This window comes from Pongo pygmaeus, chromosome X, assembly GCF_028885625.2.
Source record: "Pongo pygmaeus isolate AG05252 chromosome X, NHGRI_mPonPyg2-v2.0_pri, whole genome shotgun sequence".
NCBI lineage: Eukaryota > Metazoa > Chordata > Mammalia > Primates > Hominidae > Pongo > Pongo pygmaeus.
The window spans coordinates 82,146,047-82,162,238 of record NC_072396.2 but is presented as its reverse complement, the minus strand read 5'-3'; the positions used below and the strand labels follow the sequence as shown (position 1 = coordinate 82,162,238).

The following is a 16,192-nucleotide window of genomic DNA, read 5'->3' as shown; positions in this document are numbered from 1 at the left end:
GTGCAGGTTTGTTACATATGTATACATGTGCCATGTTGGTGTGCTGCACCCATTAACTCATCATTTAGCATTAGGTATATCTCCAAATGCTATCCCTTCCCACTCCCCCCACCCTACACCAGTCCCTGGAGTGTGATGTTCCCCTTGCTGTGTCCATGTGTTCTCATTGTTCAGTTCCCACCTATGAGTGAGAACATGCGGTGTTTGGTTTTTTGTCCTTGCGATAGTTTGCTGAGAATGATGGTTTCCAGCTTCATCCATGTCCCTACAAAGGACATGAACTCATCATTTTTTATGGCTGCATAGTATTCCATGGTGCATATGTGCCACATTTTCTTAATCCAGTCTATCTTTGTTGGACATTTGGGTTGGTTCCAAGTCTTTGCTATTGTGAATAGTGCCGCTATAAACATACGTGTGCATGTGTCCTTATAGCAGCATGATTTATAGTCCTTTGGGTATTTACCCAGTAATGGAATGGCTGGGTCAAATGGTATTTCTAGTTCTAGATCCCTGAGGAATCGCCACACTGACTTCCACAATGGTTGAACTAGTTTACAGTCCCACCAACAGTGTAAAAGTGTTCCTATTTCTCCACATCTTCTCCAGCACCTGTTGTTTCCTGACTTTTTAATGATTGCCATTCTAACTGGTGTGAGATGGTATCTCATTGTGGTTTTGATTTGCATTTCTCTGATGGCCAGTGATGATGAGCATTTTTTCATGTGTTTTTTGGCTGCATAAATGTCGTCTTTTGAGAAGGAATCCAACTTACAAGGGATGTGAAGGACCTCTTCAAGGAGAACTATAAACCACTGCTCAATGAAATAAAAGAGGATACAAAGAAATGGAAGAACATTCCATGCTCATGGGTAGGAAGAATAAATATCGTGAAAATGGCCATACCGCCCAAGGCAATTTATAGATTCAATGCCATCCCCATCAAGCTACCAATGACTTTCTTCACAGAATTGGAAAAAACTACTTTAAAGTTCATATGGAACCAAAAAAGAGCCCGCATTGCCAAGTCAATCCTAAGCTGAAAGAACAAAGCTGGAGGCATCACACTACCTGACTTCAAACTATACTACAAGGCTACAGTAACCAAAACAGCATGGTACTGGTACCAAAACAGAGATATAGATCAATGGAACAGAACAGAGCCCTCAGAAATAATGCCACATATCTACAACCATCTGATCTTTGACAAACCTGAGAAAAACAAGCAATGGGGAAAGGATTCCCTATTTAATAAATGGTGCTGGGAAAACTGGCTAGCCATATGTAGAAAGCTGAAACTGAATCCCTTCCTTACACCTTATACAAAAATTAATTCAAGATGGATTAAAAACTTAAAAGTTAGACCTAAAACCATAAAAACCCTAGAAGAAAACCTAGGCAATACCATTCAGGACATAGGCATGGGCAAGGACTTCATGTCTAAAACACCAAAAGCAATGGCAACAAAAGCCAAACTTGACAAATGGGATCTAATTAAACTAAAGAGCTTCTGCACAGCAAAAGAAACTACCATTAGAGTGAACAGGCAAAATGGGAGAAAATTTTCGCAACCTACTCATCTGACAAAGGGCTAATATCCAGAATCTACAATGAACTCCAACAAATTTACAAGAAAAAAACAAACAACCCCATCAAAAAGTGGGTGAAGGAGATGGGCAGTACATCGTTCTTAAAAATCTGCATACGGTGGAGATTTTGACTCAGTAGCCTGCGCTCTTTTGCTACCTTGTTCATAAAATATAAACAACCTGCTTCTTATTTTACCTAATTTCACCAAATCCACCAGAATCAGGAGACATTTGAGGGAAATAATCCATGCCTATGTGAAATGAGAATACAGGCTCCCAGTCACTTCAGGTGGTTTTGGAAAAGAGGGCTGTCTAGAAACAGGTGGTATATGGTTTGGACTCAACAGAACACAAAGTGAGCTCAAGGGAGCGGGACAAGAAAGTCTGCAGTGCAGAAGCTCCACCACAAGGCAAGAGAGGCTGAGGCTTAACGGATGATTTACCATTTACCAGGACAATCGTCTCTTCCCATCCTGACCCTGCTTCAGTCATTTGAATTAACCGGACTCCTTTTCTAAGATGCGAACACCAAAAGGTTAAAAACAGTCAAGGAGAGAAAAATGGGGGATCAATCATTCACACCTTAATGTAAATGTGTTCAGCCTGTCACTGTCTTGATAGAGCTTTATGTGTTGTCTTTTTGTTCAGGAAGAAACAATATTTCTGGAGAGGGTGGGAAGAGATGTTGGAGAACACAAAGACCGCAGGAAAAACAGGTAGAAAGTATGAAATTTGAGAAACCATATTAAATATAAGGTACAGGGATTGGGGGTGAAGACAAAAGGTAGAAGAGGGCAGATAGGGATGTGAAACCTACAGCTTCTATCCCTATGTTTCTGGGGACCTGACCTAGGACATCATTAATGGCAAACTTCCTCTAGTTTTAAATGTAGCCTAGGGCTGATCATGCTAGTCATGATCAGAAAATGCAGAGTTTGCTGTCATCTCATGGGGAACTAACACAGCATATGGTGCTTGAGATGCTGACATTGCCTTCCTTGAGAGTTAGAGGCATGAGCATCATGACCAGAAATTCCTTGTTTTGCTACCTCGGGACCATCACCTGTTCTAGGTATTAACCTGTCAGCCACTTAGCTCTACATTCATCTTATTGTTGTCAAGATGATCTGTTTGCCCTATCTTTTCCCAGGCTTCCCAGTTGTTGTACTAAAATATTTTGTCAAATCCTAGAAATTAAAATCTGAAGTCAGCTTGGCTAGCAACCCCAAATAAATCAAACCCAAGTTAGAAAAATCAGGAAAAGAGGTCATTAGTCTTTCATCTTGATCCCTGAAAAGTTACCCAGGGATTTGCCATTTGCCAATTCTGCATTAGTCTTCAGATAGCCTCAGAAATGAATTATTGAAATTAATTTGAGAGCAAATATAGTCTAATAATTCCTTTATGAAAAGATGGAGGGAGGATAAAGGAGAGATGCCTTTGGGTGGCCACAAATAAAGAAAGTTGAATAATTGATCAAAGTATAATTGCTAGATAATTCAAATATATTTTATTACATTTAATAAACATTTAAAATCCAAGTTGCAATTACAGCTGCAAAATTGCTTTTCCTTTCGATGTAACATAGTCACTTTTATATTTAGTTATACTTTACATTTTCTTGGTTACATTATTAATGTGACAAGTTTTATTATTAGCAATTTATATTAACTATAAAAATGGAAATTTGAAAAGTGAAATATAAAAAAATTAAAACTAAACATGGAAATTACACAAGAAACATTTAATAATATATTTTATTTCAACTTAGTTAATATCCCATTAAATGGTTTGGTGTCATAATCATAAAACTTTATAATGTTAAGAGGCAAGGGCACAAACAAATTTTCACATATATTTTATACTTAACAAGAAATGGAAAAACATGAATACTGAAAGAAACAAAAGATTATTCATGCTTTTATTACTGATTTGATCTTACCATATAATCTAAGAACTGAACTTATCTTAACCTAATTTTATTTAACTGAATCTAATGCCTTATATATTCCATCTATAGCCTCTTTTCATAAGACTACATAATGCATAATTACTTTTAGGACTTTCATTGGGAAAAAGTAATGCCAGTTTTAAGAATTTATTTTTACTACTGTTTTAGCATTTTTTCACTTCGTTCCTAACCCAGACACAGATTTTACAGTTTTTAAAGTTACATTATGCTCACAGATTTTTACTTAAAAGTCTCAGTGTTTTTAAGTCTGCATATCATCAGAAAGAAAAACAAGTTAATGAGTTTTAAAAATTTGCTTATTGTTTTAGAAATTTTACTTTTTTGTTATTGTTCTGTGCTTTATAATTGTTTAACCACTTTCTGGCACAAGTTCAGCAACTCACAGGATACATTTTTCCTGGAAGTTTTATTTTAAAATTCTTAGCATTTTTAAATTGCCATGTTATCCAAATATTTTAAAAATTGATTAATGCACATTTTAAAATATTTTTGTTGTTTTTCAGGGTTTAGCATTTAATTTTGGTTTTTGTTGTTGCTGCTGCTGTGTATGTGTGTATACGAGGGTTTATTTCCACTGCTCCTGACTTGAGCACAAATGTAGCATCTTTCAAGCTCAGAAGTTATATTTACAAGTTCTAATATTCTTAAATATACACTTTAGTTTAAAAAATAGTAAGAGTTTTAAAGATTTTTTGCTGTTTAAGTAAATTATACAGAATATTTTATCTTTTTTTGTAGATTTTAAAATACTGTTTTTAATTGCTTTTAAACTGGGTGCCATTTTAGCAGCTTCTTAGTTGCATTTTGATCCAAAGCATTATATGAATGTTATAGTGTTTTGTAAGTTTTGCAGATGCTCAGAAAATGCAAGTTCTAAATTTTGTTTGTGCTTGTTTTGTTTGTTCTATAGCAGTTTGATTTTTGACCTTTTTTTCCCACAATTTGTTCCTAACCAGGAGACGAATTTAGCCACTTTGTAGCTGCGTTGTGCTTCAAAATTTTTTGCAAATGACATAGTATTTTTAAATTTACAGAACCTCAACAAATAGTAATGAAAGTGTTACAAATTATTTTTGAGGTTTTTTTATTTCTATTTTTCTTGGGATTCTGTAGTTTTTTTGTTTTGGTTTGGTTTAGTTTATGTGTTTTTTTTTTTTATTTGCTTCCAATCCAGGGGCACAAATTCAGCAGCTCCTGGCTATGTTATGCTCCAAAATTCAATAAGAAAGAATAAGTATTTTCAGGTTATATATCTCTACTCCTCCCTCCAGAAAGGATTAATTCAGGTTTTAATAAATGTTTTTGCTTTATAGTTTGATTTTTTTGTATTACTTTATTTTTTTTTTCAATTTGCTCCTGACCTGGGCACAAATGCAGCCCCTTTCTGGCTGTGCTGTGCTCCAAAATATAACAGGGAGGATAAATATTTTATAGAACCTAGTTTCCCAAAATGAAGATAACATGACATTTTAAGAAAAAAAAATGTTGGTGTCGCTCAAGTTTTTTTATTGACACTTTCCTGTTTTAGGTGATTTTCCAGCTTTTACCTGCCAGACACATATTTAGCAGCTTTCTGGCTTTGAAGTTTGACATGAAAATTTTAATTTGGTGTAAAAACAACGAAGTTTTTAAAACTCACACTGATGGTGATTATAATTGTGTAAATCCCGTTCATTTTCTCTTTCTTCTCACCCACGTACATGCCAACGCAATTTGTTTTCTGTTTTCAAAATGCACATAAAATATTTTACCAATGTTAAAAATTTGACACATTTCTTATTAATAATGTTAGGCTAAAAATATTCTTGTGCTAAAATAAACTCAATGACAATTAAAAAAATAAAATAAAACTAGCATATATCAGTAGTAACACAATTTTTTAAGAATCCCTGAATTTGTTCTATATTTATAGGCCCAACCTAATTACCAAATATCATTGGAATAGAAATACATTTTTGAAAGTTTCAAAGTTATCTCTATATTATCAAATGCCACTGGCCACCTGGATAATGTGATACAATGAAATTCCAACCAAGCAGAAGAGTTTGGCAATCCATCTTGGTTGTTGTAATTAGACTTGACCTATAATTACTGAACAAAACAGCAATAAAAACTCTACAGTATACCTTCAAACAAATATATTTGACTGGATTTGGTGCATTATTCTCAGTATCATTAGCTTCAAATCTTTAGTTTATAGCATAGGAAAAATTATAGGAGAAACCATATCTGGACCTGAACACATTTCTCATACCTAAAAGGTGGATTCTAGCATTAATTCACCACCATTATTTGTTGTTTGATCACTCACCTCCTCTTGAATAGCTGGAAGGGAAGGCTTTGTGGTCAAAGGTGTTTCAGTCTTAAACAGGGACTCCATTCTGATGTGGGTATTGATGTAGAAGGACTTCTGAAAGGACTCAAGGGTGAAGTAATAGATGAAAGGGTCAAAACAACAGTTCAGAGTTGCAAGGCACAAGGTGATTGGGTACATGATCTTTGCAAATCTTTCCAAAAAGCAATTAGTAATAGCTTGGGAGCGCACCAGGGCATACAGGAAGAGGACAGAGTTGTAGGGTACAAAGCATACCACAAAGACTGCCATATGTACTGTGATCATTTTCAGAACTTTTTTCTTATTGGTCCCAATTTGAGACAGAGTAGCAGGCTTGCGAAGAGTTCTCAGCACCACAGAAGAGCAAGAGACATTCAATATTAGAGGAATGATAAACCCAACAACTTCAATAAATATTGTGATCTTGGATAAATAAGTCTTCCAGACACGTTTGGAGAAGCCTTCAAAGCAGGTGGTAGTTGCATTGTTGACATTAGTGGTGGAAAACAAAGAGGCCGAAATACCGCCACTGAGGACTAGGATCCAGACACCAGCACACACAATGGCAGAATTCCTCCTAGTCCTAATAGTACGAGATCGAAAAGGATAGACAATGGCCAGGAAACGATCCACACTAATACAAGTGAGAAAGAGCATGCTCCCGTAGATGTTGGTAAGGAATGCAGTTCCAGAGATCTTGCAGAGGGTGTCACCAAAAGGCCAGTGGCGGTTGAAGTTGTAAAATATTTTAAAAGGTAGGGTACAGACAAAAAGCAAATCAGAGACGGCTAGATTGGTGATAAAAATAGCAGTCTCACTTCTCATTTTCATGCGGAAACAGAAGACAAACAGAGAGACACTGTTGGTTATCAGACCCAAGATGAATACAACACTGTAGACAGCACCATTGAGATTATACTTGAAGGAATCATCAACAATGCAAGTATTATTGGCAGTAGCATTGCCCAACCTGGGTCTGAGGCTTGAATTTGAATCTTGGAATTGGAAGTCAATGAATCTTCTGTCACCCATGGACTTTTTTTTCAGGAGGCCTGCTGGCTGCAGGGGTTCACCACTCTGACACTAGGGACCTGTAGGAAATATTTTCCTCCTATGAGAGACAAGATGGAACAAATAATCAAATTTGCCTTCTATCCATGATTTCTGTGTAATAAGATATTCTGTCCACCCAGATTGGAAGAAAACACGCACATTCCATTTGGTTTGACAAGTATTTTTTGAACATCTATCATATATTTAAAGGTACTACAAGAGTATGTTGCAGGAGCAGGAAAGCTCACACTCAATACAATACATGCAATACTATAGCATTGCAATGAATGTGACTAAGGTGTAGGTCACCCAAGAGTCCAAAAATATAAAATGATAGTTAAAACAGCATTTATGGGGCTGCAAAACCTCTAACATTAAAGTCAGGCTTTATTCACTATGATCGGCTTGAACTTATCTACAATAAGTACTGCCAGTACAATTATTTTATTTGGAAAATGCTTTTATAATGGAAGCCTTTTCCCTTCTGCTCAGAATCCCTCCAGTCTGCCCATTAGTGATCCTTTTACACAGCATAATTCTAGCTCACTGGCTATATATTATTTTGTGAGTCTCAAGTTGATACATTTCAAATAGATCTCCCCAGTTTTCCATTCAGATTTTTTATGATTTCAATCATTTTATTTTTTATTTGCATTATGTTTAACTGACAAATCATAATTGAACTACATTTATGTAAGTACGAGGCGATGTTTTAATATATGTATACTACATGAGGTGATTATGTTACACTAATTAACATATCCATCCCCTCACTTCAGTTTTGTTTCCAGGAACATATATATTATACCCACAGCAAGCAGCCTGCAAATGCCTGGCACTTCTGCTCTGCTGCTCTGAGTAATCAAACTTTGTGGGAGAGAAAGGACAGACAAGAAAGCATTACATTCTCAATCCTGAAGAGAGGACATGGGAAAACTGCCACTGTGGCCCTATTCATAGCTCCCGTTGCTTGAACACACAACCACCTTTGCTGTCTAGAAGTGAGGGTGTGGTGCTGGGACTTAACACAGCATTAGAAGCAAGGAGTTCTATTTCTGACTCAGACACTGGTTCACTCTGTAACTTGGCTATACTCTCTCTTTTCCTTGTATAAACTTTACCTTTAAGCCTCACAGCTAAAGCTAGGAAGATTCAATAGGGCTTGTGAATTGCTTTATGAGCTTGCTAGTATTCAGCCCTGCCTAACTACAGAGAAACATTATATAAGTTTGTTTCCTCCTCCCTTCCTGAAACAACTGTAACTTTATATTTCTGTCTTCGTTGGTACGCTGAAGTTCACATTAGGAACACATCCTTCTAGTGTCATGTATACCTTGTGCCTCAGAAAGCTCCCCTTGAGTTTCAGCCTTAACTACACAATTTACTCAAACAGGACAATCCAGAAGTGTGCCCTCAAGATAATATTTCCCATACAGGTATGATTAAAAACCAGAAAGGCATTTGGCTCTTGAGATGATTCTGAAGAAGAATCAATATTAGCCTCTTTTCTTACTGGCTTCCTTTCTTTTGACTAAAAGAAATAGTGTTTCTAACTATTAGATCTTCCTAAATAGCCAACATATTGTGCACTAAATAGAGGCAAAGGACCAACACTTGAGCTTCAGATGAGATGAAGAAGGAAAAATATATGCTGATGCAGTTAATTACATTTTCCACTGCAAGAAGCATTAAACTACTGTCTTCTGCAAACCTCTGCTCCCAATTATTCTGACAATTGATCACCTAAGGTTGTCAGAGAGTGTTGGGTAGCTGCATTTTTATTGACAATGGACAGGAAGCAGGTCCCATGGAGGTTGGCCAAAAAGAAATCTGACCCTCAACTTTTAACTTCAATCTACACCTGGAGCTAATTCAGAGTGGCCACAATTGTTTCCTCTTTTTTTTTTTTTAATTTCTAATGATAGTAAAATACAGGTATACCATATTTGGGGTCCTTAAGGCTCCTGGAAGAAGTAAAGTTAGCCTTTTGGCCCTATAAGGATGAATAACCAAATCACTTCACTTTGTGAAGTGCTAAACTTTCAGATCATACATTGTAAACAAAGCTCCAACTTCTGGCATAAATATGCCCGGTACCCTAGAAAAGCTGACTTGCTTTTGCTCCCTACAGAGGACAGTCCAGAGCTCAGGAAGACAAGGCCTTGAAGGCAGAGTATACTAAAATTATTTTTGCTTTGCTCCATTTTTAATAAGCGCAGGCCAGGTCAGAGTGCTTCTGAACCCCAGAGCATTTCCTTGTTCTATTCCAGTCAAAGTTCATGAAAGTTGACACAATAGTTTTCAGAGGAAGATGTAATCTATTGTGTTCTTATCTATAGATACTTAGCAGTGAAGCAGATTTAAAAATACACAAATGTTGTGAAAAATACAGCTCAAAATAATCCTGCTGGAGCAATAGGGAATATGTTCAGACTGTTGCTTCTCAAATTAGTGGTTTCTAACAGATAAGACTCCTTAAGGAAATTTTCTAGGTCAAGTCACAGGCATAGGTCACAATCATACAGGTTTTCTATCAATGTTCCTATACATTGGTTGATACTTCATAATAGTTTTTAAAACAAAACCTAGCTTTATGGCATTCCATATGGAGGGAACCATAGATAAATGTTTCACTCAAGAATGGAGCTAGGAAATTGATCTATATCAACCTCTTTTATTTTTGATGCAAGAAATATCCTTTTAAAAGTGGCTTATCTACACCTAATCTGGTTTTCACTAAGATTATTAAGGCTGCTTCGTCCCTCCATTTTATTTGAGGAAAACAGGAAACTGATATGGGCCTCAATTTGATAAAATCCTGTTCTCAGTGATTAGCTTGATATTTTTTTTTCTTTTCATCAAAAAAGAAAAAAATACTCCAGTCTCTCATTAACACTTCACTTGATAACACTGTCCAATCTTTGGGAAATAATGTGGTCTGGTGCTCAACATGATGGGGCCAAAGATTGCATCAGCCCTACTAAAGTAGAATTTTCCCTAGTACTTAGTTACAGAGTAAGACAACTACAGGTAAATTGCTCAACCTAATATTATAAAATTGTCTTGAGTCTTGAGACTCAATATCTCACCTCAGCAGAAGCCCCAGATCTTTGGCGACAATTTTTGGGTGTTCCCAAAATAACTCATTTCCAATTTCTGTAAGGGTCATATATACCAGCCAGGATTTTGACATTATTCCATATATTTGAACAGGCAAATCAGTTATCAATTTGGACACCAATTCATGTGATATACTTAGACATTGAAACTGATAATAACAATAAAAAGAGTCTCCCATATCTAAAGGTAAATCCCAGTGGCAGAGAGGGGTTGAGCTAAAGAATCAATATTCATCTTCATCAAAATTGCCTGGATTATAACAAATTACAATTCCTCCATCCATTCTAGATCTTCAGATGATACAATCTTTAAAAAGTTGGAACTATTTGTTACAACAAAAGTTGGAGAATTAAATTAGGAATTTGTAGTTTCTCTACAAATTTTCAGGTTATTATTATTATTTCAGTAATTTTCAGGAGGGTGGGACTCACCACATTAGTTCGAACCAAATCCTGGCACCAATTTTATCTAAGACTGGAATAACCAATGAGCTTCCTGGAGGCACTGTAGTTAGAGATTTCCTCCAATGGGTGCTGTGAAATAGAAATAGTAATAATAGTGTGCCATAAAGAGAGCTGATAGCTTTTCAGTAAAATGTATATTTTCAATAAAATGATCTTATAGAAGATCATAAGATAGAAAAAGTATTATATGACATAAACCAGAGTAAATGAGACCCAATAAATTTTAGAATGGTATTTACATGCATTGGATTTCATTATTACAGAATTGCAGATAACAATGTATTTTCCAACCTGTCACTGCTGTGCTATATTTTATTAGTAGTATTGACCAAACACTAATGCATAAAATCCATATGTGGTAACCCATAATAATTTAAAGATAATGAGTGACAAAAGACATAAAAATATTTCCTCCACTTCCATAAGGTAATGCATTACATTAAAAATACCAAAACAAAGGAGAATTTTGTTTTGGCATGAACTTACATTGGGTCTTTTTTTTTTTTCTTTTTTTCTTTTCTTGGCAACAACTGTTACCATTGGACAGGGTCCTTAATAAGGGAAGAGGGAAGAGGAAAGATGACTGGAACAACAGGTGGAGACTCCACTGTCTTGTTTTTTACCTACACCCCACACAATTTCTCTCTCCACTGAACTACAGTGATATGATCAAGGCTTCAATTACTGGGTATTAGCACACTGACGGACAATCACTGCACCTTTACCAGGATGTCCCAGGCCTACCCAATATAGCATGTCTGTAACAGCTCCAATTCAAACTCTGCACAAAATATTTGTATAGAACCAGAAATACTCTGCGATGGAATTCTTAGGAGTAGCAACCGCATTTAGAATTTATCCATTACAGTGCTTCCACCTGTAAAGTAGAAGCATCCCTTAGCTCCAAACTTACACTATTGTTACATCTCATCCTTTTCTAAACAGAAGTAGCCAAAAACAAAGCAAACTGCTAAATAGTATTACGACTCTCCTGAAATGATTTTTCTATAATCTAAAAATACAAAATAAATACAATGATTAGATAATTTAAGATTCATTGAGATCACCTTAATATTAAGGAGAGTTGATTTTCACACTCCTCCAGAAATCTGTATTCCTGGAATGAAATGAATATTATTTTATTGGTTTATCATAAAGGAAAACAGAAGCATTAACATTATTTTATGCCTTTCACAGTTGATAATGATTATACAGAAAACCTTTTATTCAAAATCCAAGCAAATTAGGAAGTTCAAATACCCAGAAGTTTTTATAACTGATATTAATTAAATATAGACATATCCAGCCCCATCACGAGCTCTGTGAGAGCAAGTCACAGTCCATTTCTGAGCCTCAGTTTCTCTTCTTTAATCTTCAGTCTTGACTGACAGAAAAGCAACCTTCAATGAGTGCCATGCAAGGGGCCTTACTGGCTGTTCTTTTCCATCATTTATTTTCACCTGCTTACATTGGCCACTGTAAAACATTTTTTATTTCCTCAAAGTCTGCAAGCAAGGAGGGTCATTAATTTTTATTAGACTTAATGAAATGATTGATAGATTTATTTGAATATTAGAAATAAATAGTATTAATTAATACTGGAAGCTAAGAATCACAGAGAAAGATGCCACTAATATCCTAAAGTCTTCCAAATTCCCTTATTTTCCTCATCCTCTGTCCTTGTGCTCATTTCAGCAGGCATATCAACTCTAATTGTTTAGGTTTCAACCCTCAACCCTTCCCACCTGTTTCCTGGTCACTTCACCCCTCAGAATATGAGGTTATCAGCATACTTCAGGACATAACCATGTAGAATCATTAGATCATTTACCCTTTACATTGTTCTGATAACTGATGATTTATCCACTTAAAGAAAAGGTGGATTCCCAGTGGTAGGTTACCTTTTATTAGGCTCCCAATTTTCAGTACTAATATTCGCAAACACATTACAGGTTTTGTTCTTCCCCCATCAAGAAGGCCAAGGGCAGACTATATATGATGACCATATACACAGACAAAAGGTGGCTGCACAATTAGGCGCTGAACAAACCACAGCAAGGGCAACAATTCTCACTGCATTTTCCCAAAAGGCAATTGAATAGATCAAGCTTTAGCTAAGCTTGGCCTGAATGTTTCTGTGAGGCATCTTCCTGGTTCTCCCTTTAACTTGCAGAGAGCACACATTCTGAAAGACTGGCCTGATTGTTCCAATAAGGCTTTCATTCCCATCTCTGATTGGCAGGAGAGACTTTAGAATGTAGATGCCATCAAGTTTATCAGGTGAACTCATCCTTCTTGGCAAGAGTGCAACTTTTCATCTGTGACAAGGCAAAAGGTTTTAGAATCTATGTTGATGGGGTATGATGTTTGGAATTTTGTTCTGAAAAATAAACGTGTTGCAAAGCCATTGGGTAATCTGGATCTCAGGTTATTATTATTGTCTTCATGTTAGTCAAGATAAAGAAAGATGGTATAATTTTGTAAGGTAGCAAAGTGAATAACCCCACCAAGCTCTGAAATGTTCTAACCTTTGAATTTGTCTGGTCTTTTCCACACTGAAATAATGATAAATTACATTGGAGAATTTCCTTTTAAAAGGTAACTGAAATACAGTATTTAGCAACTCAATAAAACCTTTTTACTGAAAATATTTAAAATTTACAAGAAGAGAGTTTAAAGATGACACATTGATGCATTTGTATGGCAAACAGCAATTAATTTCACATATAATAGCAAATTCAGTTTGTGACAGAGTTTTTCATTCAAACATGATTCTTCCTTTATGGGCAAGTTCATGAATTATTCAATATAGCAAATGTCACATTCTCCATAAATCAATTAAGCATCAAAGACATGTCATGTGTAGTTTTACTAGAAGAAACCTCATCATAATACAAGCCACGTTAGCTCACAATAAACTGTAAACCAAAGAAATACAAAGCTAGCCAACATACTTTCTAAATTGTTCTACACTGTGATTTTAAATTAGCTCTTTAGAACAACTGTGTTTACACGAAACAGCAGCCTGAAAATCCTGTATCTCTTCCACGGAAACAATATTATTGCCAAAACAATGGAAATTCTCGTTTTTTACCATTCATCACGAAGATCCTTGTTCAGTACTTCAGAGTTGAAGTCTAACTTCTTTCCTTACACTCTCAAAGCATCAGTGTTTCCACTGTAGTTTGTTATGCTATCCCCCACCCCCAAACGCCAAAATCAAATCTTTTTCAAAGAGAAACTTACCCCAAGAAAGAGTGTGCTAGATGAGAGAATGTGCTGATGCCTGTAGATAATTAGCTAATAAACATGTAAATGGGCAACTCGCCCTTTGGAAGTGCATATTTTTATCCATTTTTTTTTTTTTTTTTTTTTTTTTTTACAGGGAAAGGTTAGCCCAGCCTAAAGTAGCAGACTCTGGGCTGCCGCAGCTTCTTACTGCAAACCGCTCATTCTGTAAATGTGAGCTTATTTACATTTATCTCTTTCCCTTTGTTAACGACTCCCTCTCTTGAATGCTGTAGCCCGCATGCCTTTAGCAAACAGGACACAAAAAGGCCTGAAGTCTGAGCTGGAGCCGACGGCCAGGGGAACTCTTGGGGGTCTCAATAGGAAATGCTTTTCATTGGCTAAGGAGGCATTATTAGGAGTCTAGATCCCGCCCAATTCCCTGTGCTCCATCGTTCCCTTAGTCACCAGTCACTGGACTGAATAAGTTTTTCCTTAAAGAGCATTGCCCAGGAAAAGCAGTTTCACAGTCAAGAATTAATGGCTTAAGTGCCACTTGACAATATAAAAAGTGTCTTTCCTGACCAATTAATCCACAGAGAAAGCCTGTGCGCCTGTGTTTGCTGCAGGACTGCAGAGGAGGAGACAAAATTTCAAACAAGGAGGAGTGTTTCAATTATGCATACCATGTTCGTTCCTACTTGTTTAAAATAATTGCAACAATAATATTGATAATAATAAGTAGGGGGCAAGGAAAAGGCAAAAATGAAAGGTACCATAAAAATATTCCTATCACACTGTGCAAAATTCAATCTCCCACCATCACAAAAATATAAAGTAAAATTTAATACTATACTCACTTAAGCCAGATAAGTGCCCTCAGATAGAGATGTACTAGGGTCCCAGAGCTCTGACACCCATTTTCCAAGGACTAGGGAGTGTTCTGTAGCAAAAGGAGGGTCTACACTTCTCAAGTAACTGCCTCGCAGTAAGTCTAATTACTATGAAAATTTCAGAGATTTGCTAAATACAAAATAAATAGCACAGATGCAATCTATTTATAATAGAGAGTTATCTGCAACTGTATACCTCCGCCCACCTCCCCCATGGCAAGTTTTTCTTTTCTAATTTTCTACAGATTTACTGCCTTGGTCACTCACAAGTCTTTTTTTTTTTTTTTCCTCCCTATATTTTCCTCTTTACCTCCCTCTCCTTGATCTGATTTTGTGGCAGAAACCCACTTGTATATCTGTAACTTCATTGTTGGCCCTTCCCCTCTGCCAGCCCACCCCTGCAAGCCTTCTCTACTCTATCTCCACCCACTGCAAACGCCACCAACAGCAGCCCCTCCCCCTCCTCTGGAATGAAATTCTCTGTCCAGGGATAAGGTGCTTTCTTTCTCTTGGCAGAGCAGAGCCCCTGGAGTCTTGGAGGATCCTCTATTTGCTTCAAAACTTCAGTTTGTGTAATTAAGCTGCCTCCCAATTAGGGCATGTTTCAAGCTTGTTTATTCTCCCTATTTCTTCAGCTCTATTGTGGCTCTTCTATCAGTGGAGGCTAGTAAACAAGTTAGTGTGAAGCTGACACTAGCCTTATTACTCGTGACTGGCTCTAAAAAAACACTTTCTCTGTTGCTTCCTCTTCTCCATCCCACCCCCAATCTCTGTTCTTTTTATTCCCCTCTCTGCTTATCTCAAATATGTCTATTTCTGTCAGTTGCTGACATTGTCTGTGTCTTTATAAATGGTCTTTTACCGACTCTCATCCTAGACCAGTACTCGGTGCATTTGTCAGTCCACAGGCGAAAGATACAGTCTCTACCCTGCAGTATGCCAGAGTCTAGGTAGGGACACAAAGACACATGAAAAAAGTGGGATACCAAAGGTAAATTTTGAAAAAAAAAATGGCAGTTGTATGGAGATTGAGTTCTGTAATAGATCAGAGGATGGAGATGAAGTCCCATGGGTAGGGCCAGGAGGGTTTCCTAGAAGAAGTGGGATTTGTGCCACATTTTGATGGATGATTCAGTATTAAATAAACCAAGAATGGAAGGGGATATATTTCTAGGTGGGCAGAGCAAAGTGATCAAATGCAGAAGATGTAAAGTGAGAGTAGGTGAGAGGCAGACCAGTTTGTAAAGGGAAAATAAGGGTAAGGAGAAAAGCCTTTGAGAGGAGTACTTTATTGTAGCAACTCAATGCACTATAGTGATTGAAGGGTTAACCTATAGTCATGATCACTGTCTGTCTATATGATCAGCTCACTACCTTTCTCCTCTTCAAATTAATACCCATAAGTTTTCCAATTCTTCTGTCTTCATTTCTCCCTCAAGGACACAAGTACTTTGCTGATTAATCTCACCAATGTAGCAGATCTTTTACAATGTCACTGGGTCACGTGCTCTTTTAGCATCAGTCTTCCTCCCTTCTTC

The 16,192-nt window shown here is 36.7% G+C and overlaps 1 protein-coding gene across 4 annotated transcripts in view; it reads right to left on the bottom strand.

Annotated features, from left to right (window-relative positions):
- Positions 1-3,084: 3,084 nt before the first annotated feature.
- The window catches only part of LPAR4 (lysophosphatidic acid receptor 4), a 129,296-nt gene continuing 116,188 nt past the window's right edge, over positions 3,085-16,192 (bottom strand). The window contains exons 1-6 of one of the 4 annotated variants that reach the window (XM_054473125.2): positions 13,780-14,065; positions 11,601-11,650; positions 11,020-11,084; positions 10,501-10,602; positions 5,873-7,007; positions 3,392-5,281 (exon numbers count right to left, since the gene is read on the bottom strand). In XM_054473125.2, the coding sequence (XP_054329100.1) occupies positions 5,162-5,281; positions 5,873-6,928 (1,176 nt within the window). In that variant the 5' untranslated portion in view covers positions 6,929-7,007; positions 10,501-10,602; positions 11,020-11,084; positions 11,601-11,650; positions 13,780-14,065 and the 3' untranslated portion in view covers positions 3,392-5,161. Of the gene's footprint in view, positions 7,008-10,500; positions 10,603-11,019; positions 11,085-11,600; positions 11,651-12,434; positions 12,602-13,779; positions 14,091-16,192 lie in introns of those variants that run through there. The other 3 variants (XM_063660196.1, XM_054473127.2, XM_054473124.2) reach the window with 3 other exon arrangements.